Source organism: Corvus kubaryi, unplaced genomic scaffold (assembly GCF_017639235.1).
Source record: "Corvus kubaryi isolate FWS band 111438036 unplaced genomic scaffold, C.kubaryi_AGA036_p1.0 37951, whole genome shotgun sequence".
Lineage (NCBI taxonomy): Eukaryota > Metazoa > Chordata > Aves > Passeriformes > Corvidae > Corvus > Corvus kubaryi.
In genome coordinates, this window is record NW_024581158.1 from 1 (window position 1) to 26,926 (window position 26,926).

The 26,926-nt window shown below is 62.4% G+C and overlaps 1 protein-coding gene across 1 annotated transcript in view; it reads left to right on the top strand.

Moving 5' to 3' along the window:
- The first annotated feature begins 7,042 nt into the window (after positions 1 to 7,042).
- LOC121672128 (low-density lipoprotein receptor-related protein 1-like) overlaps positions 7,043 to 26,926 on the top strand; it is a 30,792-nt gene continuing 10,908 nt past the window's right edge. Inside the window, 38 exon segments of the mRNA XM_042044646.1 lie at positions 7,043 to 7,233; positions 8,150 to 8,372; positions 8,637 to 8,826; positions 10,085 to 10,228; positions 10,386 to 10,622; positions 10,765 to 10,945; positions 11,052 to 11,274; positions 11,421 to 11,610; positions 11,954 to 12,079; positions 12,173 to 12,313; positions 12,582 to 12,707; positions 12,945 to 13,061; positions 13,167 to 13,247; positions 15,739 to 15,906; positions 16,149 to 16,331; positions 16,740 to 16,940; positions 17,022 to 17,267; positions 17,468 to 17,665; positions 18,257 to 18,461; positions 18,570 to 18,734; positions 18,997 to 19,096; positions 19,098 to 19,242; positions 19,505 to 19,636; positions 19,719 to 19,946; positions 20,089 to 20,263; positions 20,632 to 20,726; positions 20,979 to 21,128; positions 21,245 to 21,385; positions 21,617 to 21,745; positions 22,521 to 22,652; positions 22,852 to 22,986; positions 23,062 to 23,191; positions 23,668 to 23,794; positions 23,982 to 24,133; positions 24,248 to 24,372; positions 24,534 to 24,905; positions 25,936 to 26,125; positions 26,487 to 26,691. Coding sequence (XP_041900580.1) covers positions 7,082 to 7,233; positions 8,150 to 8,372; positions 8,637 to 8,826; positions 10,085 to 10,228; positions 10,386 to 10,622; positions 10,765 to 10,945; positions 11,052 to 11,274; positions 11,421 to 11,610; positions 11,954 to 12,079; positions 12,173 to 12,313; positions 12,582 to 12,707; positions 12,945 to 13,061; positions 13,167 to 13,247; positions 15,739 to 15,906; positions 16,149 to 16,331; positions 16,740 to 16,940; positions 17,022 to 17,267; positions 17,468 to 17,665; positions 18,257 to 18,461; positions 18,570 to 18,734; positions 18,997 to 19,096; positions 19,098 to 19,242; positions 19,505 to 19,636; positions 19,719 to 19,946; positions 20,089 to 20,263; positions 20,632 to 20,726; positions 20,979 to 21,128; positions 21,245 to 21,385; positions 21,617 to 21,745; positions 22,521 to 22,652; positions 22,852 to 22,986; positions 23,062 to 23,191; positions 23,668 to 23,794; positions 23,982 to 24,133; positions 24,248 to 24,372; positions 24,534 to 24,905; positions 25,936 to 26,125; positions 26,487 to 26,691 — 6,360 coding nt within the window. The 5' untranslated portion in view covers positions 7,043 to 7,081.

A 26,926-nucleotide genomic window follows, 5' to 3' on the forward strand; every position in this document is an offset into this window, starting at 1 on the left:
TGCACCCATCTGTCTGTCCCTGCACACACCTCTGTCTGTCCCTGCACACACCTCCGTCTGTCCCGGCGCCCATCTGTCTGTCCCTGCTCATATCTGTCTGTCCCTGCTCATATCTGTCTGTCCCAGCACCCATCTGTCTGTCCCAGCACTCATCTGTGTGTCCCAGCACTCATCTGTGTGTCCCAGCACTCATCTGTCTGTCCCTGCACACCTCTGTCTGTCCCTGCACACCTCTGTGTGTCCATCCCGTGCTGCCTCGTGCCAGGCTCTCTGCGGGAACCCTGCAGGACCCTCCCTGCCCACGCTGGCCCCATTTCTGCTTTCTCATCCCCCCTCCCCCCGGATCACCCCAGTGGTGCTCCCTGGGTTCCTGTCGAGCCTGTGTCTCTCTCCTCTCACCCAGAAGGAAGCCAAGCGCCCCATCCCTCCCTCGGCCTCTACGGAATATTTGTGCCCATGGAATGGTCTCATTAAGGCCAAGTAATTAGCGGTCCCTTGGCTGCCCTCCACGCAGCCTGGAGCTCGTTCCATCCCTGTTCCTGCTCTTCCCACCTCCGGTGCCTCAGCCAGGCTCTGCAGGGATGCTGCGGGGTTGAGCCAGGACATGGGGAGGAGTGAAAGTTTGGGGTGTCCCCACCCCGGGGAGCTGGAGACGGTGTCACTGGGGAGCTGGAGAGGAGCCAGTGACCACTTGGACACAGTTCCCCTTCAGATGCAGCCCTGGTGCTGCACCGGGGGTCTGAGGCACAGAGACCACATGGGCTGGGGGTCCCAGAGCTCCCTGGAGAAGGGCAGTGCTCCAGCATCTGCCACTCATCGGGCTGGGATGTCCCTCTGTGGGGGCTGCACAGCCCCGGGGGGGGCCGCGTTGCCCCCGAGGAACGTTTGGCTTGCGCAGGGCGGGCGTGAGCTCTCGCAGAGCCCCAGGGATCCATCCCAGCGCCGAGTCAGACATCCTGGCCGTGGGCCACCGGCTTCCACCCAGCGGTTCCTTCTCGCAGCGAAACATCTTAGCAGAGAGGGCGGTGAATTTATTTATTTTCGAGCCTGGTTTGCTGAGGGAACGAGGCTGACGTGACGGCAGTGGCCGTGTGTGGTGGTGGCCGTCCTCTCCGCCGTCCCCTCCTGCCTGGCTCGGACACAAGGAGTTGGCTGTTCCTGGGAGCAGGGGGGCCGTGCTGGACCCTCGGGGGCACGGGGTGTCTGTCCGGCCGTCCGGCGCCCTTCGGGGCGGGAGTTTGTCTTTGTGCCCGTGCTGTTAACATACTTCTAATTAAGGAAAATTGTCCCCAGGAGCAGTGTTTATCCACAGAGCGCGGTGCCCTCACAGAGACGGGCTTGTTCTCCCGGGGAGAGGATGTCTGTGGAGGGAAGAGACAGAAATTCCTCCAGATTATGGTATTATGTAAATGTATCAAACGGATCATTCCCTATAAAAAGGAAAGTGGGAAACCGATGTGTTCGAGCGGCCCTGGGGATCGCATTCCTGACGAGCCTCCGTTCCTGCGCCGCCGGCGTTTCTGAGCCGAAACATTTCGGCGACTTTTCCAAGCTGTTTTTCCGCCCAGGCCGTGTGCCGGCAGCTCCGGGGGGCTCGTGGGGCAGCCGCCCGGGCGTCTCACTGGGTGGCAAGTTGGCCACGGCCCCTCCTTGCCCCGCGGGGTGGGTTGTGCCGGGAGCGGGGGACGCAGCGCCCGCTGCTCTCCGGGTGGGATCTCTGTGGGATGTGGTGTGGATGGGCAGCTCTGGTGTGGTGTTGCTTGGGCCACGGACCCCATGAGGCCTCCTGAGGCACTTGGGGTTCATGTCAGGGCTTGTTCATTGTGGGGAAGCAAGAACTGGCTGTTGCTGTAGATGTGTGTTTATCAGACATAAATATTCTTTATTTATTCTTTATTTCTTTATTATTCTTTATCTCAAGCCAGATGTTAGCGGTGGAGGTTGGTCCATCTCTGTTCTCCATTCCATGTGCTGGGGCAAGGGGGAAAGTGCTCCTCAGCAGAACGGGAACAAGGATTTGGTGTCGGAGCTCCGTGCCCAGCGATGTCTCCGGCTGCTTCAAGCAAAGCTGGGACCTCTCCTGGCCACCATCCCAGTCCTGCTGTCCTGGGAGTGCTCCCTGGAGGGGTAGCTGGGAAGTGGAGTTTCTGCCAGACTTGGAATCACGGAATTATTAATTCCGTTAATAATTATGGAAAAGCCCTCTAAGACCCTCGAGTCCAACCATGAACCCAGCGCCACCAGGTCATCGCTGAAACGTGTCCCCAAGTGCCACGTCCACACATTCCAGGAGGAATTTTTCCATGGGAAGGGTTGTCAGGCATTGGAAGGGGCTGCGAGGGAGGTGGTGGAGTGCCCATCCCTGGAGGTGTCCAAGGAATGACTGGACGTGGCACTCAGGGCTCTGGTGGGGATTGGCCACGGGTTGGACTCGATGGTCCTGGAGGGTTTTTCCAACCTCAGGGATTCTGGAATTCAGGGATTTTTTGCCAAGCTTGTTGGATCTCTGTGGCTATAGGGGGTTTCTCCTCTTCCTCGCTCAACTGTGCAGGAGTCTGGAGGAGCTGCTAAGTGGCTGCGTTGCCCTCGCAGCTGTTTGGGGACTGTCGAAATCCCTGGTTTAAATCCGAGGGAAGATTGTGTGTTTCCTTCCTCCTCCTGTCAGGCCACAATTGATGTGTTTGCAGACTGCACAGCAACTGATTCATGCAGAGCAAAGTTATGTGCTGGGTCAGCAAAGCTCCTTCCCCAAAAAACCCACAGCCCTGCAGTGCCTCGCTGCGAGCGGGGGAAATGGGGCGGCTCGGGTTAAGGGAGGGAGAACCTCGGGCTGCGGCGCCAGTGGGAAATGTGGGGTCGGTGACCCACTTGTGTCAAGGAGTTCTTTGAGTGGCCACCTGGAGCTCTGGGATCCCGGCAGAAGGATGTGGCCAGAGGAGGCCACGGAGCTGCTCTGAGAGCTTGGAGCAACCTCTGCCGTGGAGCCAGGCTGGGAGAGCTGGGGGTGTTCACCTGGAGAAGGGAAGGGTCCAGGGAGAGCTCAGAGCCTCTTCCAATGCATGAAGGGACTCCAGGAGAGCTGAGAGGGACTTGGGACAAGGGATGGAGGGACAGGACACAGGGAATGACTTCCCACTGACACAGCGCAGGGTTAGGTGGGATACTGGGAGGGAATTCCTCCCTGGGAGGGTGGGCAGGCCCTGGCACAGGGTGCCCAGAGAAGCTGGGGCTGCCCCTGGATCCCTGGAAGTGTCCAAGGCCAGCCTGGACAGGGCTTGGAGCACCCTGGGATGGTGAAAGGTGTCCCTGCCCATGGCAGGGGCTGGGATGGGATGAGCTCTAAGGTCCCTTCTGACCCAAAGCATTCCAGGATTCTGTGAAAAGGGAAAATCCAAGCTCAGCATGACACACAGGATTTTGTGGCGGGGACCTCAGGAACGGCTCTCAGCCGGGATCACTCAGGCTGTGGCGGGTGTGAAACCAGGAAACATCTGTGCGGGTGGGTTTTGGGGTTTGCTGAAGTTGCCAACCCGCCCGTGTTGAGCAACTTTGAAGTTCTCGGTGCTCCTTCGTCCTCCGTCCTCCTCCATCTGCCCTCCCCCCCGAGTGGGGCTGCCAGCGTGGACCCCATCCCCGTGAGGTTTTTTGGCCGCCTCTCCCAGGAAGAGCCTTGGGAAGCCGACATTCCCTGCTCTCTGCCCCCACCAGCTCCCTTCCAAACACTCTCAAATAAATAAATCTTGGGAAATGAGCTCGGCGTGTCGCAATCGCCCGCAACGGCCCCGCCGAGGTTGAGCAAGGAGGAGGATTGATTCCAAGATAGGAATTGGTGGGGAGAGGCACCCGCGGGGGGCTGCAGGAGTGATGGGGGGGTTGGTCTGTGCCCTCTGGATTCTGCCATGGAATCGTGGCACAACCCCTCCAGGGGACAAGTTCATCCCTGCCGGTCCCCTCAGATGGGTCCAAGGTGTGTCTTCACCATGGCACTGTCCCCAGGCTCCCATTTTGGGTGGGGGGATGCAGGGGGGAGACTCTTTGCCCCCCACTCCCCCCCTCTCCAAAGATTGGGAAGGAGGGGGGGGTAAGGTTTCTGCAGGCCAGCGCCAGGGGGTTAAAAATAGATGTTTTCTAAATTAGCTTCCACCAAAAGTTCAAGAGGAAATCCAGGTTTAGCTGAGGCTACAAGGAAGAGCTGAAAATAATAATAATAATAATAGTGATGATGATGAAAATAACAATGATGATGATGATGATAAAAAAAATACAAAGTGATTCCTGCGAAGGAGAGGGGAGCATGGTGAGCACAGAAAGAAGGAGCAAAGCTGGAAAACAAAAGCCTTTGAGGAGGGTAATGCTTTCCAGCTGCAAAAATACAGCCTGGGAGAGGAGCAAGTGCTTGCGTCACCCCCAGCCCCCGGCCCTGGGCTGCTCTGCCCGGAGCTGGGGCCTGTCCGGAGACCCCCGGCTGGACCAGGACCCCCGGCTCCCCTGGGAAGAGGCGGCTGTGGCAGGATGGGTGTGAGGGGAGTGTGGGGCTGGAAGTCTGTGGCTCGTTTTGGCCATTTTCCCTTTGGATTCCTCTTTTGAGTGTTGGGCTGGACTCAGCTCCGGCTCGGAGGGATGCGGGAGAGCGACGGGAAAGGGGCGCTGGCGATGGGGCGGAGATGGTTGGACCCCCTCGAGGAGGACAATCCGGGGGTCTGCAGCCTCGGGTGGGGGGCGAGGGCCCCTGAGCCCGTCCTGCCAACGCTCCCCACCCGCCCCTGCTTGGATCGCTCCCCCGGTCCTGTGACTCTGACTCAGCCACGCAGGCGCCAGCCAAGACCTGCTTTTTTTGGGGAATTCTTGCACATCCCTTCGCTGAAGTGTTTCTCGCCCCGGCAGGGCCCTGCCACCCCCTCCCCGCGTCAGAGGGGGGGTTTGGGGTTGCTGGGGGGGGGGAGCAGGGGAGGTTTGGGGATGCTGGGGGGGAGCAGGGGAGGGCGGTGGGTGCTGGTTGTGACAGCAGGGTTCCGGCAGCCCCGTCTCGGGGGCAGAACGTGGCCCTTGGCACCCCAGTGTACATTTTTAGATGGTTTTTGCTCGTCACAAACCCCTCTGTCGCCCCAGGAGCTGGGATAGGGGGATCCTGGCTGGAGCAGGAGCCCCATGAGCCCTGTGCCAGCCCCGGCACGTTGGGCAGCGTGGTGGGAGCCCTGCGCCGGCCTGGGTTTGGGGTTGATGCTCATTCCTTGGCTCGGGCTGTTTCCACTTGTTTTTACGAGCTGCCTCACGCCGGGTGGTGGCTGCGGGCGCCGTGGCCTCACCCTTCCGGAGGGGGGGTCACTGTCGGCATCACCGCCGGCTGCGTGTCCCCATCCCCGTCCCCAGGGCCACGGCCCGGACACGAAGGGCTGGGTGAGCTGGCCCGGATAACTCAGACACTGGGAATTGGGGTTTGTGCACCCCGAACTCTCTGCGTGCTCATCCCCATGGCCTCATCCCAGCCCGGCAGTGCGGATGGACTCGGCATCGCCGGGGAGAGCAGGGGGAGCGGGGGGGCATTGCAAAACCTCCTGGCTTGATTCATGTTTTCCCTCCCTGCGTTGGTTAATAATTCAGTGGTGTCTGGCCCTGCTCCTCTGCGGCCGTCTGGGTCCTGCTGACCTCGGGGTGCTCAGGCTGGGGGGCTGCTGTGCCCCATCCCTGCTCCTCTGGGGCTCTCTGGGTCTCACCGACCTCGGGGTGCTGGGACTGGGGGGCTGCTGTGCCCCATCCCTGCTCCTTCCTCCAGGGCTCTCTAGGTCCCTCTGACCTCTGGGTCCTTCTGACCAGGGCTGCTGTGCCCCTGTCCCTGATCCGCCCTGCCCGTGCTGGCTGTGGTGCTGCAATGCTGGGGTCTCGGAGGGGCAATCATCCAAAGGACAGCTCCCCAGAGCACTTGGGATCCCCAGGAGCTGCAGCCCCTCAGCCCGGCCTCTGGCCTGGTGGGCGCAGGAGGGGCTGGGCAGCGCTGAGCACTGAGCCGGTGGCGAGGCAGGAATTCGGGTACGCTGGGTTTATCCGATTTAACAGGCTTTCAGTGGTTTAATTAAATACTCACACGCTGCGTGCCAGGTGCTGTCCCTCACCTGCTCCGGCCCCCGGGGTGTCCCCGCAGCTCCGGATTAGCTCTGCTCCCACCTCGCCCAGCGGGATCTGCCCGCGGCCCCCCGTGTCCCATCCCGGTGCCGCTGTTGGAGCCCCTTCCCTGCTGCCCGCTCCCTCCTCCAGCACCCACCTTGCAGAGCTTCCCCCTGCTCCGCTGGTATTCCTGCGGGATGGATTCCCAGTGTTTCTGCAGGATAATTCCCAGTATTTCTGCGGGATGGATTCCCAGTGTTTCTTCAGGATAATTCCCAGTGTTTCTGCAGGAAAATTCCCAATGTTTCTGCAGGATAATTCTTAGTGTTTCTGCAGGATAATTCCCAGTATTTCTGTGGGATGAATTCCCAGTGTTTCTGCAGGATAATTCCCAGTGTTTCTGCAGGATAATTCCCAGTATTTCTGCGGGATGAATTCCCAGTATTTCTGCAGGATAATTCCCAGTGTTTCTGCAGGATAATTCCCAGTATTTCTGCGGGATGAATTCCCAGTATTTCTGCAGGATAATTCCCAGTGTTTCTGCAGGATAATTCCCAGTATTTCTGTGGATAATTCCCAGTATTTCTGCAGGATAATTCCCGGTGTTTCTGCGGGATGAATTCCCAGTGTTTCTGCAGGATAATGCGGGATGCTCTCGCGGTGTTCACACCAGATGCTTTCCCGGTTGTGTGCGATGTTTCTGGCTTGTCTGGGGGCAGCAGGTCCCGTGTCCCTGGGGAGCAGGGGATGGGGTGCCGTGGGTGCTGTGGGTGCCGTGGGTGCCGTGGGTGCCGTGGGTGCCCTGTGGCTCCATGCAGGGTGACCAGGGCAGATCCCTGGTACGGGTGCAGGTCCCGCTGCCCTCGTGGCTCCCACGGCTTCGTTCCTTGGCTGTGTTGGTGTGATCCTGGGGGGCTCCTGGCTCTGTCCCTCCCTGCCTCACCTCACTCCCTCCTCTCCCGGCCCAGATGTGGAGCAGATGGCCATCGACTGGCTCACGGGCAACTTCTACTTCGTGGATGACATCGATGACAGGATCTTCGTCTGCAACAAGAATGGGGACACCTGCGTCACACTGCTGGACCTGGAGCTGTACAATCCCAAGGGAATTGCGCTGGACCCGGCCATGGGGTGAGTCCTGGGAATTCACTGCCCTTGGGGACAGTTGGCAAGGGTGGCCTGTCCCTCTGGGGTGGGGAGTTTCCTGTGTCTCTGTGAGCCCTCTCTGCAGGGATGCTTCCCACCAGCTCTGCAGGGCTCAGTCCTGCGGGACACACCTGGCCCAGCTCTGGGATAAGCTGCTGCTTCCAGCTCGTGCCACACAGCGTGGTCACAGCTTTGCTCCAGCTTTTGGGAGCCGAAGCAGTCGGCTCCGTGCGTGGCCGGAGCAGCTCCCTGGTGCCTGTGGGTCCAGCCGCTGCCTTCTGCACAGCCCCGAGGATGGGGATGCCAGGATGCTGAATCATGGGAGCAGCTCAGGGCACACCTGGCAGCTGCCAGGCCCCGGGAGCTGCGAGCTGCTGTGGCCGAGGCCATGGTGGGCAGAGCAGAGTAACCAGTCAAGAGGAAAACTCCCCCCTCACCAGCTGCTTTCCTGATGGGCACTTCCCTCCTGGCTCGGATGGAAAAAGCTGGTGTTATTGAGCAGAAAATTGGGAGTATTTAATGTAAACAAACAAATATCACAGAGGATCCTGGAGAGAGACTCCAAGCTTGAGCAGGGCTGGTGCAGACAAGCCCCACAGGTGACTGAGTTAAGTCCCTTGGGCTCTGTGGTGGTGATGCTCATCCCTGGCTCTGCTGTGCTGTGCTGGGAAGCACCGTGCCGGGAGCTCTGGGATGCACAGGCAGCTGCCTCAGGTTGTGTTTTAACATCTACAACCTCACGTGGGCCTCCTCCGGTGACACCAACACATCTGATGCTCCCGGGTGCTCTGTGCCAGCCCCCAGCCGTCCCTGCGGGGATTCACACATCCGTATCCTCCCTCTGCCAGGGGTGAAAGTGCCACCCCGGCTCTGAGCTCGCTCCTCTGCTCTTCTCTCACAGCAAGGTGTTCTTCACTGACTACGGGCAGATCCCCAAGGTGGAGCGCTGTGACATGGACGGGCAGAACCGCACCAAGCTGGTGGACAGCAAGATCGTCTTCCCACACGGCATCACCCTGGACCTGGTGAACCGGCTGGTGTACTGGGCTGATGCCTACCTGGACTACATCGAGGTGGTGGACTATGAGGGCAAGAACAGGCACACCATCATCCAGGGCATCCTGGTGAGCAGGTTTGGGGCAGGGTGGGGTCAAGGGAGAGGACTGGTGTCGGAGCTCGTGTCCTGGGTGCCACTGGTCTGCAGTTGTGGCTTTACTGGGCCAGTAAGAACACGCTGAGCACTGGGCATGGTCCTGCCGAGGGTCATCTTGTGCCAGTGGTGGACAAGACCACACTGATGGACAAGAGCCACGGGGTGGGACCAGGGGTTTTGTGCGTTGCGGAGCCCGGCTCTCACAACTCCTAAATCCTTGTGGACACCCTTCCAGATCGAACACCTGTACGGGCTGACGGTCTTTGAGAACTACCTGTACGCCACCAACTCTGACAACGCCAACGCCCAGCAGAAAACCAGCGTCATCCGCGTCAACCGCTTCAACAGCACCGAGTACCAGGTGGTGACACGGGTGGACAAGGGCGGAGCGCTGCACATCTACCACCAGCGGCGCCAGCCCACAGGTGGGACCCCGACTTGGGAGTAACAGCTCCCTGGTTCCTCAGTGAAGGGCTTGGGTGGGATTTCAGGAAGAATTTTGCCATGGAAAGGGTGGTCAGGCTTTGGAAGGGGCTGCCCAAGGAGGTGGTGGAGTCCCCATCGCTGGGGGTGTCCAAGGAATGACTGGATGTGGTGCTCTGGTTGGGTTGACAAGGTGGGGATTGGTCACAGGTTGGACTGGATGATCTTGGAGGTCTTTTCCAACCTCAAGGATTCGGGAATTCCTACTCTCCAGGTCACTGGGGGCTGCTGAACACCCTGGGGTGCCCCCCTTTCCTGCTCTCGCTGCAGCTCCTCCTGTGAGCGCTGCGCTACACGGCTGATGGATCATGGAGAGTGCAGAGCAGATGTGGCATCCTAAAATATTAATGGTCCCACTCTCTGTCCCCACTGCCAGCACGTTCACCCCAGTGCTCCCAAGCACCAAGGGATTTCCAGGGAGTTGAAAGGCTCCGGTGCTGCGCCGACCCCTCCCTGCATCCATCCCTGCCTGCCCGCTCCACCGCCACCAGCACCTTCCTGCAGTTAATCAATTTACTCCTTTAAAATCCTCTTAGTGTCTGCAGCCTGCTCGGCATTTTCCAGAATATAAAATTAATCAGGAGATTTCTGAGCGGGGAAGGAGTGTGATTAAGGGGCTCTCCGGGTGGTGCTGGCTGTCCCCGCTCCGGGGCTTGTCCCGCCGGTGCAGCAGGATGGGGCAGCGTGGCCCTGTGGCTGTGGTGCTGTGCTGGGACATGCTGGCTTCTCCCTGGGGATCCTTCCCATGGGAAAATCCTTTCCCACCTCTGCCCTGTCCTGTGCAGTGCTCAGCCCTTCTCTGACTGGCCAGGAGCTCCCAGGAGGAATGATCCCCCTAAAACCCAGGGAGGACCCATGAGAGCATCCCCACATCCCTGTGTCCCTGTCCCGCCCGTGCTCCCGATGCCGCTCTGATGCCCCTGGAGGCTGCAGCCCCGTGTCCCTGTCCCTGCCCCGTGCTCCTGGTGCCGCTCTGATGCCCCCAGGCGCTGCAGCCCCGTGTCCCTGTCCCCCCCACTGTGCTCCCAGTGCCGCTCTGATGGCCCCAGGCGCTGCAGCCCCGTGTCCCTGTCCCCGCCCCGTGCTCCCAGTGCCACTCCGGTGCCCCCAGGCGCTGCAGCCCCGTGTCCCTGTCCCCCCACTGTGCTCCCAGTGCTGCTCCGGTGCCCCCAGGCACTGCAGCCCCTCTCTGTGTTGCAGTTCGGAGCCATGCCTGCGAACCAGATCAGTTTGGGAAGCCGGGAGGCTGCTCGGACATCTGCCTGCTTGGGAACAGCCACAAGAGCCGGACTTGCCGCTGCCGCTCCGGGTTCAGTCTGGGCAGCGACGGGAAGTCCTGCAAAAGTGAGTGCTGGCCTTCCTGGGGGGAATACGGGGGGCGAGGGGCTGGAGCCATGGGCTCTGTGTTCTCTGACCCCACAACAGCCCCGGTGCCACGTGCCATCCCCATGGCACTGCCCCGGCCCAGCTGGTGGCCATGGCTGTCCCTGTGTCTCCACAGAGCCTGAGCACGAGCTGTTCCTGGTGTATGGGAAGGGACGTCCTGGCATCATCCGCGGGATGGACATGGGCGCCAAGGTGCCAGATGAGCACATGATCCCCATCGAGAACCTCATGAACCCCCGGGCTCTGGACTTCCACGCTGAGACCGGCTTCATCTACTTCGCTGACACCACCAGCTACCTCATCGGGCGCCAGAAGATTGACGGCACGGAGCGGGAGACCATCCTGAAGGACGGTGCGTGGCTGGGGGGCCGGGCTTGTGCCCCTGTGTCCGTCATCCCAATCGGTTTGGGTCGGGATCAGGCACCAGTCGGGGCTGTTGCTTCCTCTTTTCACCTCCTTGCCGGTGATGAACCCGCTCCGCTTTTCCCCCAAAGGCATCCACAACGTGGAAGGGATCGCCGTGGACTGGATGGGGAACAACCTGTACTGGACAGACGACGGCCCCAAGAAGACCATCAGCGTGGCACGGCTGGAAAAGGCCGCCCAGACGCGGAAGACGCTGATCGAGGGGAAGATGACGCACCCCCGCGCCATCGTGGTGGACCCCCTGAACGGGTGCGGGTGCCCGGGTGGGCAGGGCTGGCTGGTGGGGCCACGGCCACCGGGATGTGGTTGGGTCTTGTGGTGGCCAGGCCAGGGCTCAGCTTAGTGTCCGTGGCAGGTGGATGTACTGGACGGACTGGGAGGAGGATCCCAAGGACAGCAAGAGGGGCAAGATTGAGAGGGCCTGGATGGATGGTTCCAACCGCAACATCTTCATCACCTCCAAGACCGTCCTGTGGCCCAACGGGCTGAGCCTGGACATCCCGGCCAAGATCCTGTACTGGGTGGATGCTTTCTACGACCGCATCGAGATGGTTTATCTCAACGGCACCGAGCGGAAGGCGAGTGGGGGTCCCGTGGCCCTGGGACACTGACCACCCACAGCGCTGGGGCAGCCGAGCTGCGGCCTCTCTCCTCTCCCCTTCCATCACCCTGTCCGTGTCTCCGAGTGCCCATCCCAGCTAACGGAGCCTCTCCGCCTCCCCAGATCGTGTACGAGGGCCCGGAGCTGAACCACGCCTTCGGGCTGTGCCACTACAGCAACTTCCTGTTCTGGACCGAGTACCGCAGCGGCAGCATCTACCGGCTGGACCAGGCCTCCAAGGCCGTGAGCCTGCTCCGCAACGAGCGCCCGCCCATCTTCGAGATCCGCATGTACGACGCGCAGCAGCAGCAAGGTGCGAGGGCGCGGGGGGCTGGGGTTGGAGGGGTGGGGCTGGGGGGTGAGTCTGAGCTGCCTAAGCAGCCCCCCACCCGGTTTTGCTTCCTTCCAGCCATCCCCGTGCTCCTTGTTTTGCTTTCCTGTTGCTCGTGCCTTGCCCTTCCGGCCTTCCCCTCTTTTTTCCACCCTGATTCCATCAGGCTCTGTGTCCCCTGAGGGGTCCCCATGGCCTGCCCTGGGGTCTCCAGCTGGCTTCCAACTGTGGGAGGCCAGGGGGCCGGAGGCACCCAGCACCCCCCTGGGTCTGCAGCGGCCCCTGGGCACTGAGGTGCCATCTCCTCACCCTTTTGCCTCCACAGTGGGCTCCAACAAATGCCGTGTCAACAACGGGGGCTGCAGCAGCCTGTGCCTGGCCACCCCCCGGGGCCGCCAGTGCGCCTGTGCCGAGGACCAGATCCTGGGGCCGGACTCTGTCACCTGCCAGGGTAGGCTGGGATCCTCGTGGGGACCCCCTTTTCCCACGGGAAGCTGCGCTTGGTCACCTGGATAAAATCCTGCCTGTGCTTTCTCCTTGGCAGCCAACCCGTCGTACATCCCCCCGCCGCAGTGCCAGCCCGGGGAGTTCGCCTGCAAGAACAACCGCTGCATCCAGGAGCGCTGGAAGTGCGACGGGGACAACGACTGCCTGGACAACAGCGACGAAGCCCCCGAGCTCTGCCGTGCGTGACCCCTCCTGCGCGCTGGGATTGGGGCTGAGGCTCCCCCAGATGTGGGGGCAGGGTTGGGGCAAGGTCAGACAGCCAGGAGCCCTCTGTCCCCTCTCCAGCTCGAGGAGAGGAGGGGGTATAGGAGGACGATGTTGATTGAGATTCTGATCCTAAGTTTAAGGCTCCAGCCCTTTTCTGTCCCGGTTTTTCTCTTCGTTAGATGTAGAGGAGGGATGGGCTGGGATGAGGGGCAGGTCCTGAGTGTGTTTTCTCCCCGCAGACCAGCACACCTGCCCTTCAGACCGCTTCAAGTGCAAGAACAACCGCTGCATCCCCAACCGCTGGCTCTGCGACGGGGACAACGACTGCGGGAACAACGAGGACGAGTCCAACTCCACCTGCTCGGGTGAGGACCCTGCCTCGTCCTCAGGGAGTCGCGGGAGAGCCTGTGCTGAGCCACAGCCTGAGGTTTTGGGGTCTCGCATGGGCCTGCACCCACCTTGGCTGCAGCCTGAGGTTTGGGGTCTCGCATGTGCCTGCACTTCAGCTTCGCACCTGGGCCTCGCAGGAGCCCGGGGGTTGTTCCCCACCTTCCCCTGACAAAACAAGGGCCACTAACACTCCATCTGTTCCTCCTGGCCAGCCCGGACCTGCTCCCCCAACCAGTTCTCCTGCGCCAGCGGCCGCTGCATCCCCATCTCCTGGACGTGTGACCTGGACGATGACTGTGGGGACCGCTCCGACGAGTCCGCCTCATGTGGTGAGCCGGGACTGGGAGCACTGGGGGCACTGGGGTGCTCCACAGGGCTGTTGGGGTGGACATGGGGTGTCCCCCATGCTGACGGTGCCTCTGCCTCCTCTGCAGCCTACCCGACCTGCTTCCCCCTGACGCAGTTCACCTGCAACAATGGGCGCTGCATCAACATCAACTGGCGCTGTGACAACGGTGAGGACCCGGCCCCGCCGTGCTCCCGAGGGGACGGCGAGACCCGAGGCGGGGGTGCAGCCTGGCAGGGACCCCATTTTGGCAATTTGGGCCAGTTCTCAGCATGTGCTGAAGGGCAGAGCCCAAGCCCCAAAGGGAGCGGGCGTGAGCCAAAGCTGAGCCCATCCCGCAGCCCCCAGCCCCGTATTTCCCTTGGCTGTGCTGGGGCAGGGAGTGCCACAGGAATAACCTGGCAGGGATTGTTCCAGACCTTGGCATCCTTTCCAAAGTTTCCAAACTCTGCCCTGGTGCTGGAACCAAGCGTAGCATGGCCAGAGATGCCGGCAGGGCTGATCCAGGTCCCGCGGCCCCAGGCAAGGCAGGAGAGCTCTCCCAGCCAGCTCCCATCGGCCCTCAGATCTTTCCAGGGCCAGGCCTGGGACAGAGCCTTTGCCCCAAGGTTGCTTTCCTTTCCTTTCCCACAAGTTTATTTCAGTCTTTGAGCCGCTCTGCCTTGTTAGGAATAATTAGTGGCTTCAGAGCAGGCGAGACACTGGTGCCTGGCTGAGCAGAGCTGTGGGTGCCGGACTCTCCCTGAAGTCTTCCTGAGCTCCCTTGGAGCTGGCCCTGCCAAGGGCTGGTCCATTCTCCTGGGATCCCCCACCGTGGCAGCCAGGCCATGGCGTGGAGCCCCTTGTGCAGCCCCGAGCCTCGCCAGGTGCTCAGGGCAGGAGCTGCAGCACCATGAGGGTCCCCCCATCCTGGCTGCCCCCCGCTCCCCCAGCACCCTGCGCTGCTTCTGGTCTCGCCTCCCGGGCTGCCCGGTGCCTCTGTGTGTCCGTGTCCGTGTCCGTGTCCACGTCCCGGTGTCTCTGTGCCGCCCGCTGTGCGTGTGCCGTGTTTGTCACCGTGGCGTGTTGTGTTTGTCACCGTGCCCACGCTCCTGTCTGGTGGTTCTGTGTTTCAGAAAAAGATTGTGGGGATGGCTCTGACGAAAAGAACTGTCCAAAGCCTACCGGTTAGTGCATAGATCAACATGCACCAGACCCCCACCTGGCCCCCTGAGCCCCCAGACCTGCCCCCACCAGAGGGGCTGTGAGCCCCAGGGGCTGCTGCTCCGGACACTGGCAATGCCCCCCATCCTCTCTGGCACTGCCTCCTGTGCCTCTGGTGATGCCCCTGGTGCCTCTGGTGATGCCCCAAGCCTCTCCAGCCATGGCCCTGGTGCTTCCAGCAATGCCCCCTGTGTCTCTGGCAATGCCCTCATCCTCCAGCCATGGCCCTGTGCCTCCAGCAATGCCCCTGGTGCCTCTGGTGATGCCCCAAGCCTCTCCAGCCATGGCTCTGTGCCTCTGGCAATGCCCTTATCCTCTCCAGCCATGGCCCTGTGCCTCTGGCAATGACCCCATCCTCTCCAGCCATGGCCCTGTGCCTCTCCAGCAGTGTCCCCCATGCTCCCCAGCAGCAGGAGGGATGTGCCAGGTTCCAGGGAGCTGCTGTTCCTCCCAGCTCACCGAGCAGAGCCACTTGGGAAGCTCCTCTTGGTGGGAGCCTGGAGAGGTCAAGGGCTGCAGGTGCAGGAGCTGAGCTGCTGGTGAGGCCACGTGGCAGCTGGCAGTGCCATCGTCCCCATCAATGCCATTGTCTCCATCAGTGCCATCGTCACCATCAGTGCCACTGTCCCCATCAATGCCATTGTCTCCATCAGTGCCATTGTCCCTATCAGTGTCATAGTCCCTATCAGTGCCACAGTCCCTATCAGTGCCACCATCCCCATCAGTGCCACTGTCCCCATAATGCCATCATACTCACCAGTGCCATTGTCCCCATCAGTACCATCATCCACGTCAGTGCCATCATCCCCATCAGTGCCATTGTCCCCATCAGTGCCATCATCCTTGTGCCCATCCTGAGGCACCAGGAGGCAAATCCCCTTGACCAGTCTCGAGTGGGACATCCACAGTGGAGCCCTGTGGTGGTCCCCAGGCCAGGCCCCCCATGCCGGGCAGGCGGAGGGGCTGCATTGCCAGTATCCAGGTACCCTCAGATCAAACCTCTCCCTGCCCACAGCGGGCACGGGGGTTTCCTCCGGGCAATCTGAGCCCCCCAATTGGCCGTCCCAGCCCCCCTCCCCATGGGTGCACCCCCAAAGGAGCGCCCGTCCCCCAGCCCTGCTCCCCCTGGAGTGGAGCTCCCCGTGGTGCCGGGCGCCTGCAGCCCCCCAGGTTCATGGCTGATCTATGCAGTTTCTGTGTTTCATTTTCTCTGTGCACTGCTGGTGCTGTGGCAAGCGGGGGGAGGGAGGGCCGGGGGTCTCCAGCCCATGGCGGGGGTCCCTCCGCCAGTGCTGAGGGGCTGCTGTCACCCCGCGTCCCATCTGCCAGTGGGGTCTGTCTGCTCCCTGTTGTTCCCCGCTTCCCCCGGCGAGGGGTCTCTGCTGTCCTCCCTCCTGCCAGTCCCCTTCTGGCCGGCCACCTGCTGACCCCCTGCCCGCCCCCCCTTCCCTCTCCAGACAACGACTGTGGGGACAACAGTGACGAGGCCGGCTGCAGCCACTCGTGCTCCAGCAACCAGTTCAAGTGCAACAGCGGGCGCTGCATCCCCGTGCACTGGACCTGTGACGGGGACAACGACTGTGGTGACTACAGCGACGAGACCCACGCCAACTGCACCAACCAGGGTGAGCCCCAGCACAGGCACAGGCATCGCCCGGAGAGCCAAACCCTGCCCCGAGCAGAGCAGCCCTGCTTCCAGGCAGGGAATTCTGCCGCCTTCTCAGCCCACACTCAGTGCCCAGATCCCCCTCCCGTGCCTCTGGGTGCCTCCAGCTCTTTCCCTGTTGGCTGAGTGCCTGGTCCCCCTCCATTCCCGGAGCCCCCCAGCTCCGTGGGGTGCAGGCAGTGAGCGGTGCCCTCCCCACAGCCACACGCCCGCCCGGGGGCTGCCACACGGACGAGTTCCAGTGCCGGCTGGACGGGCTGTGCATCCCCATGCGCTGGCGCTGTGACGGTGACACGGACTGCATGGACTCCAGCGACGAGAAGAACTGCGAGGGGGTCACCCACGTCTGCGACCCCAACGTCAAATTCGGCTGCAAGGACTCGGGTGAGAGCAGGGGAAAGGGGAACCCACCTGGGGGTGCTGGGCTGTCCTCGGTGCCGGGGTAATGGGGAAACACAAGCGGCCAATCCACGAACCAGGATCCTGATGGATGGTGTCATCCTCAGATCCCTTCTCCCCTTCTCTGAGGAAGGGGCTGTGACACACTTTGGCGGGTTGGGGACAAGTGTGGAGGGACATCAGCTCTGGGGCTGACCCTCTGAGCCCCCAATGCCCCCCCTGTGCCCCGCCCAGGCCCTCCCTCACCTATTCTGCCTGGGCCAGCTCTGGTCCAATTTTTGGGGAGCTCTCAAACACCCCCACACCCCCCTTGCGTGGGATAACATCTGGAAATGCCTGGAATAATGTCCCTTCTGCTTCTGCTGTGCCCCCTCCCCGCCCCCTCCCTGTCAGCCCGGTGCATCAGCAAAGCCTGGGTCTGCGACGGGGACAGCGACTGCGAGGACAACTCCGACGAGGAGAACTGTGAGTCCCTGGTGTGCAAACCCCCCTCGCACACCTGCGCCAACAACACCTCCATCTGCCTGCCCCCCGAGAAGCTCTGCGACGGCTCCGATGACTGCGGCGACGGCTCCGACGAGGGCGAGCTCTGCGGTGAGCGCGGGGCCGGACGTGGGGACGCGGGGTGACCTGGGAGTGGGACGAGGAGGTGACGAGCTCGTCCTGTCCCCGCAGATCAGTGTTCCCTCAACAACGGCGGCTGCAGCCACAACTGCACGGTGGCCCCTGGCGAGGGCATCGTGTGCTCCTGTCCCCTGGGCATGGAGCTGGGCGCCGATAACAAGACCTGCCAGATCCAGAGCTACTGTGCCAAGCACCTCAAGTGCAGCCAGAAGTGCGAGCAGGACAAGTACAATGTCAAGTGCTCCTGCTACGAAGGCTGGATGCTGGAGCCCGACGGCGAGAGCTGCCGCAGCCTGGGTGTGTTTTGGGGGACACCAGGGGCTGGTAGCAGCCCCCTGGCTGCCTCAAGGCGGGGTTTGTCCTCTCGTGGAGCTGGGGTTGTGTTGATGGACACGGCTGGGTGCTGGTGGGGTCTGTGTGCTGGCAGCGGGGCTGGGGCTGGGTGCTCTGTCCCCTGCCTTGTCCCTGCCCCTCTGACCTCACCCTCCTTCCCCCAGACCCCTTCAAGCCATTCATCATCTTCTCCAACCGCCACGAGATCCGGCGCATCGACCTGCACCGGGGTGACTACAGCGTCCTGGTGCCCGGGCTGCGCAACACCATCGCCCTGGACTTCCACCTCAACCAGAGCTCCCTGTACTGGACCGACGTGGTGGAGGACAAGATCTACAGGGGAAAGCTGCTGGAGAACGGGGGTGTGGAACCCGGGGCTGGGGGGAGCTGGTGGGAGGGAAAGCAGGGGGGCAGGTCTGGGGTCAGGGATTCTGTGGCACCCCATGGTGATGTGGCAGCTGAAGCTCACAGCCCTGATAGGGATCCTGTTCTGCTTTCATTATGCAGGAGTTAATTAGCATTCCCAGCGCATCCCTGCTGGTAATTGCAGCCCAGCAGCTGGGCACAGAGACGACCCCCCCCTCCATCAGTGCTGCTCCCGCAGGAGCCCAGTGCCAGGACCAGGGATGGGGGCTGAGCCCTTTGGGGTCTGACCATGGATAGGGGATGCTGAGCCCTTTGGGGCCTGACCATGGATAGGGGATGCTGAGCCCTTTGGGGCCTGACCATGGATGGAGCTGAGAGCTTTGGGGTCTGGACTATGGGTAGGGGGTGCTGAGCCTTTTGGGGTTTGGACTATGGATGGGGATGGTTCAGGCCCTGTTTGGGGAGGACATGTCTCCCCACCATCAACCCCAGCTGAGCTGGGTGGAGCTCTTGAGGATTCGGGGGTGGTGGTGCTGGGTGGGCTGGGGAAGGGGCACCAGCCTGAGCCCTCACCCTGTGCCCCACAGCTCTGACCAGCTTCGAGGTGGTGATTCAGTACGGCCTGGCCACCCCCGAGGGACTGGCCGTGGACTGGATCGCCGGCAACATCTACTGGGTGGAGAGCAACCTGGACCAGATCGAGGTGGCCAAGCTGGATGGCACCATGCGGACCACGCTGCTGGCCGGGGACATCGAGCACCCGCGCGCCATCGCCCTGGACCCTCGCTATGGGTGAGGCAGGAGGGGACGGCGCTCACTGGGACACGCCAGCACCTGTGGGATCTCATGGGGGGAATGAGGCCACGGGCTCCTGTCCTTGCTCACTGTCCTTCCTGGCAGGATCCTGTTCTGGACGGACTGGGACGCCAGCCTGCCCCGCATCGAGGCCGCCTCCATGAGCGGCGCGGGCCGACGCACCATCCACAAGGAGACGGGCTCAGGGGGGTGGCCCAACGGGCTCACGGTCGACTATCTGGAGAAGAGGATTCTCTGGATCGATGCCAGGTAGGGCCAGGACGCCTCTCTCTGTCTCCCCCCCTCTGTCCCTCCCAGTCTGGACCTTCCTCTCGCTGCAGCGCTGTGCTGGGCTGGGAGTGAGAAGCCCTCGCGCTCTGGGGTCTGTTTGTGTCTCCAACACGTGCCAGCCCTTGCTCTGGGTTTTCTCCTCCGTGGATCCCTGGTGTAAATCAGCAGCTGTTGCTGTTGGGTTAAAGACCCTGTGGTGCCCCCTCCCCAGCTCCCTCACCGTTGTCTGCCCCCGGCACAGGTCGGATGCCATCTACTCAGCCCTATATGACGGCACGGGGCACATCGAGGTGCTGCGGGGACACGAGTACCTGTCCCACCCCTTCGCCGTCACCCTCTACGGGGGGGGAGGTGTACTGGACCGACTGGCGCACCAACACCTTGGCCAAGGCCAACAAGTGGACGGGGCACAACGTGACCGTGGTGCAGAGGACAAACACGCAGCCCTTCGACCTGCAGGTGTATCACCCCTCCCGGCAGCCCCTGGGTGAGGCTGGGGGAGTGCAGGTGGGGGGACAGGGTGGGGGGGACCACAGGGGGTGGTGCTGGCACTTGGTCTGTGCCCACACCCACTTGGATGTGGGCTGCTGTCATCGCTGTGGCTGCCCCTTTGCCTGGTCAGGTGATGAGGGTGATGGTCTGAACTCCTTGATGGGGCAGGCAGGGTCTGGGGGGGCTGCAGCTCTTGGGGCTTCCCAGGTGGATGTCTCCAGGGGCTGGGATGTCGCTGAGTCCTGTCCCCTTTGCAGCTCCTAATCCCTGTGAAGCCAACGGGGGCAAAGGGCCGTGTTCCCACCTCTGCCTCATCAACTACAACCGCACCCTGTCCTGTGCCTGCCCCCACCTCATGAAACTGGACAAGGACAACACCACCTGCTATGGTAGGGGTCTGCCTGGGGGGCCGGGGGGATGAGCAGGTGCTCCAGAGCCGAGATCCCACTGCTGCCCTTCTTCTTCCCGCAGAGTTTAAGAAGTTCCTGCTGTACGCGCGGCAGATGGAGATCCGGGGCGTGGACATCGACAACCCCTACTACAACTACATCATCTCCTTCACCGTGCCCGACATCGACAACGTCACCGTGGTGGACTACGATGCTTTGGAGCAGCGCATTTACTGGTCAGATGTCCGCACCCAGACCATCAAGAGAGCCTTCATCAACGGCACCGGCGTGGAGACCGTCGTCTCTGCAGGTGGGTGTGGGGCTCCCGGAACTGGGGACCCCCCAGCCCTCCAGAGCCTTCATCTCCCTGAGATCAGCCCTTCCTCTTCATCTGAGCATCATCCCAGCCCCGTCCTCACAGCTGACGAGCTCCCGTCTCCGTTGCCTTGCAGACCTGCCCAATGCTCACGGCCTCTCCGTGGATTGGGTTTCCAGAAACCTCTTCTGGACCAGCTATGATGCCAACAAGAAGCAGATCAACGTGGCCCGGCTGGACGGCTCCTTCAAGAACGCCGTGATCCAGGGGCTGGACAAGCCCCACTGCCTGGTGGTGCACCCGCTGCGGGGGTGAGTCTGGTGGGGAGGAGGGGTGTGTGTGGGCACAGGTGTGTGTGCGGGCACAGGTGTGTGTGTGACAGTGCACACGTGTGATGGGGGACAGAACGGGTGCTGTCCCTGCGTGTCAGCATGCAGGAGGGTGTGTGACAGGGGATGGGGCTGTGCTGTGTGTCCTTACAGGCTGTGACAAGTGTGCCCCCACCAGCGTGTGCCAATCCAGGGCTTTGGCAATGCCCAGACCCACTCCTGGGTGGGGCCAAGGGGCTGTGGGGTTGCCCAGGCTGTGCCACGAGCAGGCGAGGGGCTCTGCAGGGCTGGGAGGGTGCAGGGGGGTGCTGACACTGTGTCTCCTCACCCACTGGCCCCTCACCTTGCAGGAAGCTGTACTGGACAGATGGGGACAACATCAGCGTGGCCAACATGGACGGCAGCAACCGCACGCTCCTCTTCACCAACCAGAAGGGACCTGTTGGTACGGAGCCCTCCGTGTCCCCCAGGGTCCCCCACCTCGCCTTGCTGTCCTGCAGAGCCTCAAGTCCCCACTCTGGCTCCTCGGCGGGGTGGTGGCTGTCCTGTGCTGGGTCACCGTGACCTCACCTGCCCACTGTCTCCATCCCATCCCATCCCATCCCATCCCGTCCCATCCCATCCCATCCCATCCCACCTCCTGCTCTGTGATGGTCCCTGCATGCCACCAGCGCGATGACATTCCCGTCCTTTCCAGGCCTGGCCATCGACTACCCGGAGAGCAAACTGTACTGGATCAGCTCTGGCAACGGCACCATCAACAGGTGTGACCTGGACGGCAGCAACCTGGAGGTGATCGAGTCCGTGCGGAGCCAGCTGAGCAAGGCCACCGCCCTGGCCATCATGGGTGAGGGCTGGCAAAGGGGGACACCTTTCCCTGCCTCCTGGCCCTTCCTGAACTCTCAGCTGAGGTGGGAGGGGGGATGGGGAACGCTGCCACATGCTCCTGCCTTCTCCCCGCAGGGGACAAGCTGTGGTGGGCTGACCAGGCCTCTGAGAGGATGGGCACCTGCAACAAGAAGGACGGGACGGAGGTGACAGTGCTGCGCAACAGCACCACGCTGGTGATGCACATGAAGGTGTACGACGAGAGCATCCAGCAAGGTCAGAGTGGGGTCCTGGGGCAGAGACCCCGCGGGGCCGGGCGGCAGCTTGGCCGCTCCGTGGCTGCTCCACCCCTGACAGCTGGCCCAAGCCTGGCCCTTGCCCTTGTGCCAGGTCCGTGCTGGCTGGTGCTGGGCATCCACACCTCATGTGGGTGCTGCCCCAGCTGCCCCAGCCCCGGTGGGTGCACCCTGGCCCCCGTAGCCCCTCACCCCCTTCTCTCTGCCACAGCTGGGACCAACCCCTGCAGCCAAAACAACGGGGACTGCTCTCAGCTCTGCCTCCCCACCTCGGAGACCTCCCGCTCCTGCATGTGCACGGCGGGCTACAGCCTCAAGAGTGGGCAGCAGTCCTGTGAAGGTGTGTGCCCGTCCCTGTCCCCTCCCTGAGCCACCCCTCGGAGCAGCGAGACCCCATGGCCACTGTGGTCACCCTGCTTGGTGACCCCTCGCTCCAGCTGCTCCTCCCCACTGCTCTGCATCCCACGTCACTGCAGGGGAACGCTGGGGACCAGAGGGACACCGAGGGGCTCGGAGGGGTTGTGGGCTCAGGTGGCAGCAAGATCCTTGCCTGGGCTGTCCCGGATGAGCGTGGGGCACTGCCCGGCCACCGAGGGCGTCACGGGAGGAGGGGAGGGGGACAGCACAGTGGGACCCCCCTAGGGAGAGGTGGGACCCTCGCTGTGGGCAGCGGGTTTGGCTCACCGGGAGCAGGGCCAGGCACAGCGCTCACTCTGCAGATCCCCTGTCCCCCCGGGCACTGCCAGGGCCTCTCAAAGGCTGTTTGTGTGCAAAGTGTTCCGGGCGGTTTTGTGGGGGGGTTGGCAGAGCTCTGCACCATCTGGGTCAGGGCAGGGGCTGAATAACAAGTGCTGCCCTGACCCAGATGCGCCACGGAGCCTCTGCCAGCACGGGGTGGGGGTGGTGGGTGGTGGGAAGGGGCCTCACTCGTGCCCCCCCGGAGCAGGGCAGGACCCTGGAACGGGCTGTGCCTGGGGGTTGCAGCCCCCAGGGAGGTCCATGCTGGGCCTGTGGAACCCTGCCAGGCTCGTGCTTCTCCCCTGTCACATTTTCCATGGTGGAGGGACAGCCTGTGGGTGTTGCGATGTGTCTGACTGTCCCTGCACCTGTCACAGGTGTTGGCTCCTTCCTCCTGTATTCGGTGCATGAGGGGATCCGGGGCATTCCCCTGGACCCCAACGACAAGTCGGATGCTCTTGTGCCGGTGTCGGGGACCTCCCTGGCTGTGGGAATCGACTTCCATGCAGGTGATGCAGGGCTGGGAGCAGGATGGGGGATGGGGAGCATGAGGGGCCATCACCAGATCCCTCCCTTTGGCAGCACTTTGCCCTGGAACACCCCCTCAGAGGACAGGATTTCAGGGCCCTGAGGTGCAGGTTTTTACCACTCTGGAGTGACCAGAGGTGGTCACTGACTCGTCCCCTCCTGCCTCCTTGTCCCTCTCAGAGAACGACACGATTTACTGGGTGGACATGGGCCTGAGCACCATCAGTCGAGCCAAGCGGGACCAGACGTGGCGCGAGGACGTGGTGACCAACGGCATTGGCCGCGTGGAGGGCATCGCTGTGGACTGGATCGCTGGTGGGATGGGGCTCTGGACCTGGGGACAGCGGGGGCAGCGGGGCTTGCCAGGGGCTTCACCGTCTGCTCTTGCAGGAAACATCTACTGGACGGACCAGGGCTTCGATGTCATCGAGGTGGCCAGGCTGAACGGGTCCTTCCGCTATGTGGTCATCTCGCAGGGGCTGGACAAGCCACGGGCCATCACGGTCCATCCAGAGAAGGGGTGAGACACCGCCCCAGAGAGGGGCATCACCCGCAGGGTGGGCACAGGGTGAGACCCGCGCAGCTCCCGGCAGAGGGGGACGCAGTAGGGTGTGCACACAGCAGGGAAGGACTCACACATCTCCTGCCACACCAAGGAGTCCAAACCCTGGATTCAACCCTCCTTTCACTGATGGGCTGAACTCCCTGGGAGCCCCTTGGGAGCTGGTGGGTGCCAGTACCTCTGGAAATCCAAGCAGAGCCTCCCCAGACTGGCTCCAGCTTTGAGCCCCAGGGAGAGGAGCGGTGTTTGGATGTGGGGAGGGTTGGAGATGCAGGGGATGTGATGCCCAGTCTGTGAGCGGGCAGGGTCTGCACTGAGGCCCCGGTGTGGGGGGATGAATGGGGTGGTGTCTGTCCTTTACTCCAATGGCCAAAGGGCCTCAGGATGCTGCTCCTGGTGACGTCCCTGCGGTGACGTCCCTGCTGTCCCCTCAGGTACCTGTTCTGGACGGAGTGGGGGCAGTACCCCCGCATCGAGCGCTCGCGCCTGGACGGCACCGAGCGGATGGTGCTGGTCAACGTCAGCATCAGTTGGCCCAATGGGATTTCCGTGGACTATGAGGTACAGTCAGCATCTGGTACCAGTCCCAAGGGTCCCTGTGGCCATGTCCTGTTGCTGGTGGGGACATGGTTGCCCTCCTTGGGGCTCCAGGAGGGTTGTCCAGGGTGGTCTGAACCCTGGGATATCCTGCCAGAGGTGCAGAGGGTGCTGCCCCCAGGCCAACTGGGATGTTCTCCCATCCCCGCAGGATGGGAAGCTGTACTGGTGCGACGCCCGGACAGACAAGATCGAACGGATTGACCTGGAGACAGGCGAGAACCGGGAGGTCGTCCTGTCCAGCAACAACATGGACATGTTCTCCGTGTCGGTCTTTGAGGAATACATCTACTGGAGCGACAGGTGCGGTGCCAAGGGGGCTGGGGGCTGTGTGGAGGGCGGGGGGAGCCGGTGGGTGCTGTGGTGAGGTGGGGAAGGGTCCTGTGCTGGTCACTCGGTGACTCCGTCCTCCTTCAGGACTCACGCCAATGGCTCCATCAAAAGAGGCAACAAGGACAATGCCACCGAGTCGGTGTCGCTGCGGACCGGGATCGGTGTGCAGCTCAAGGACATCAAAGTCTTCAACCGGGCCCGGCAGAAGGGTAGGTCCAAGCGTGGGGGGCAGCTCCTCATGTCGGGAACGGGGATGGAAACAAATGCGTCACCGTGTCCCTGCCGCCTCCGGGAGCGCTGAGAGCCGAAAGCGGCCGAGCGGGTGCATCCTGCCCAGTGCCTCGCCCAATCCCCCCTGTCCCCCCACCAGGCACCAACATCTGTGCCCAGAACAACGGGGGCTGCCAGCAGCTGTGCCTGTTCCGCGGCGGCGGGCAGAGGACGTGCGCCTGCGCCCACGGGATGCTGTCCGAGGACGGCGTGAGCTGCCGGGACTACGACGGGTACCTGCTCTACTCGGAGCGCACCATCCTCAAGAGCATCCACCTCTCGGATGAGAACAACCTCAACGCGCCCATCAAACCCTTCGAGGACGCGGAGCACATGAAGAACGTCATCGCCCTGGCTTTCGATTACCGCTACGGCTCCAAGGGCAGCAACCGCATCTTCTACAGCGACATCCACTTCGGCAACATCCAGCAGATCAACGACGATGGCACGGGGCGCAAGACCATCGTGGAGAGTGAGTGGCACAGGGTTCTCCCCTCTGTGCCCACCCTCAGACCCCTCTCTCTGTCCTCCCCCACCTCCTCCCACACCCCGAAGGGTTTTGGTCCTTGGATAATGTGTTTTGTTGGAGGGGCAGTGGGTACAGGCTCAGCTGTGAGGTTTCTGAGGAGCCTCTGGAAGTGGATACAGGCACTGGGAGCAGCCTGCAGAGCTCGTTGTGGCACAGAGAGCGTGTCACGAGGCTCGGGCGGGCATGGCTCTAGAAACAGGCACTGCAGCGAAGTTGGGATCGGCTCTGTGCTTGCACTCACCTCCCGAGGCAGCGCCCTGAGCCCTGACCCTTGGGGTGCCCAGCCCTGGCCTCACCTCCAGCCCTTGCCTTGCACTTGGTTGGGTTTATTGGCACCTGCAGCAGCTTCAAAGAGCTGTGGTTGCTGCTCCAGGAGCTCCCCGGGCCTTGGACGTGCTGCTAATGAGGGAGTTCGCAGCGGCGCTCGAGGTGCTTTATCCCTGAGAGGGGAGAGCGCGGCCCAGCTCTCACAGCCGCCTCATTAAATCCTTTGCTGAGCACTAATGAGGGGGGAGGATGGGTGCATGGCTCAAGTTCCCAGCTGGGAAGGGCTCCCTGGTCCCCACCAGGCTTTGCCTTGTCACTTTGTGCCCCAGGGGCTCAGCTGTCCCCTGGCAGAGGGAAACCCTGCCCTTCCCAGCGCTGCTGCTGTGGGCCCAGAGCAAGGTCTGGCTGGTGTGGAGCTTGAGAGCCAAATTCAAGTCCTTGGTGTGTTGTAGGTGTCCATCTCTCAGCCTTCCTGCAAGGGAGGGCCGTTCCAGCAGAGCTCTGCCCACGAGATTCCCGAGTCTCAGGGGTCTCTGCTCCTCCCTGAGTGCAGCCCCCAGCCCCGCTGAGTCTCCACCCAGCAGCCAAAGCCTCCGAGGGATTTTTGGGCTGTAATTAAAAGCAAAAACTTCAACATCCCAGTGTCAGGGTCAGCGCTGGTCATGCAGGGGTCCGGGCTGCGTGTGACCCTTACCTGTCCCCCCAGACGTGGGCTCGGTGGAGGGGCTGGCGTACCACCGCGGCTGGGACACGCTGTACTGGACGAGCTACACCACGTCCACCATCACCCGGCACACCGTGGACCAGAGCCGGCTCGGGGCGTTCGAGAGGGAGACCGTGATCACCATGTCAGGGGACGACCACCCCCGTGCCTTTGTGCTGGACGAGTGCCAGAAGTGAGTGGCCACTGAGTGTCCAGCCAGCCCCCCCAGGGGTCCACGTGGTTGCAGTGGACATCGCTCCACTGGGAAGGAAGCTCTGGATCCCAGCACAGAGAGGATTGGACCCCCAGGGAGGAAAGACCCTGTGCTCCCCCCTGCCCACAAATCCTTCAGCACCCCAAAGCAGCTCCAGATGCCCCATCCCATCCCCATCCACAGAGTGCCACATGTCCCAGCAGCCTCATTCACCCCCTTCCCACTCTTTTTATGTGGGAATGATGTCCCACCCATCCCCCAGCCTCTGGAAGCCCCCCAGCCGTGGAGGGATGTGGCTGAGCTGGGGCTCCAAAAGCGTTGTGTGTCTGTCCCCTCCCAGCCTGATGTTCTGGACCAACTGGAATGAGCAGCACCCCAGCATCATGCGAGCCACCCTCTCTGGTGCCAACGTCCTCATCATCATCGACCAGGACATACGGACGCCCAACGGGTTGGCCATTGACCACAAGGCTGAGAAGATTTACTTCTCTGATGCCACCCTGGACAAGATCGAGCGCTGCGAATACGACGGCTCCCATCGCCACGTGAGTCTGAGGCCAGTGAGATGGGGAGGAGAGTGTCCAGACTGGGGCTGGAGTGTGGTCAGAGGGAAGCAGAGCTGTTCCTGGGGCTGGGGAGGTCAGGCATCCCACTGGGGTGGACACTGGGTGTGTTTGGGGCATCCCACAGCAGGTTCCTCCTGCTCCCGGTTTGCCTGTGTCCCTGAGAAGTGAGGACATGGCTTCGAGCTGCACTAGAGGAGGTTCAGGTTGGACATGA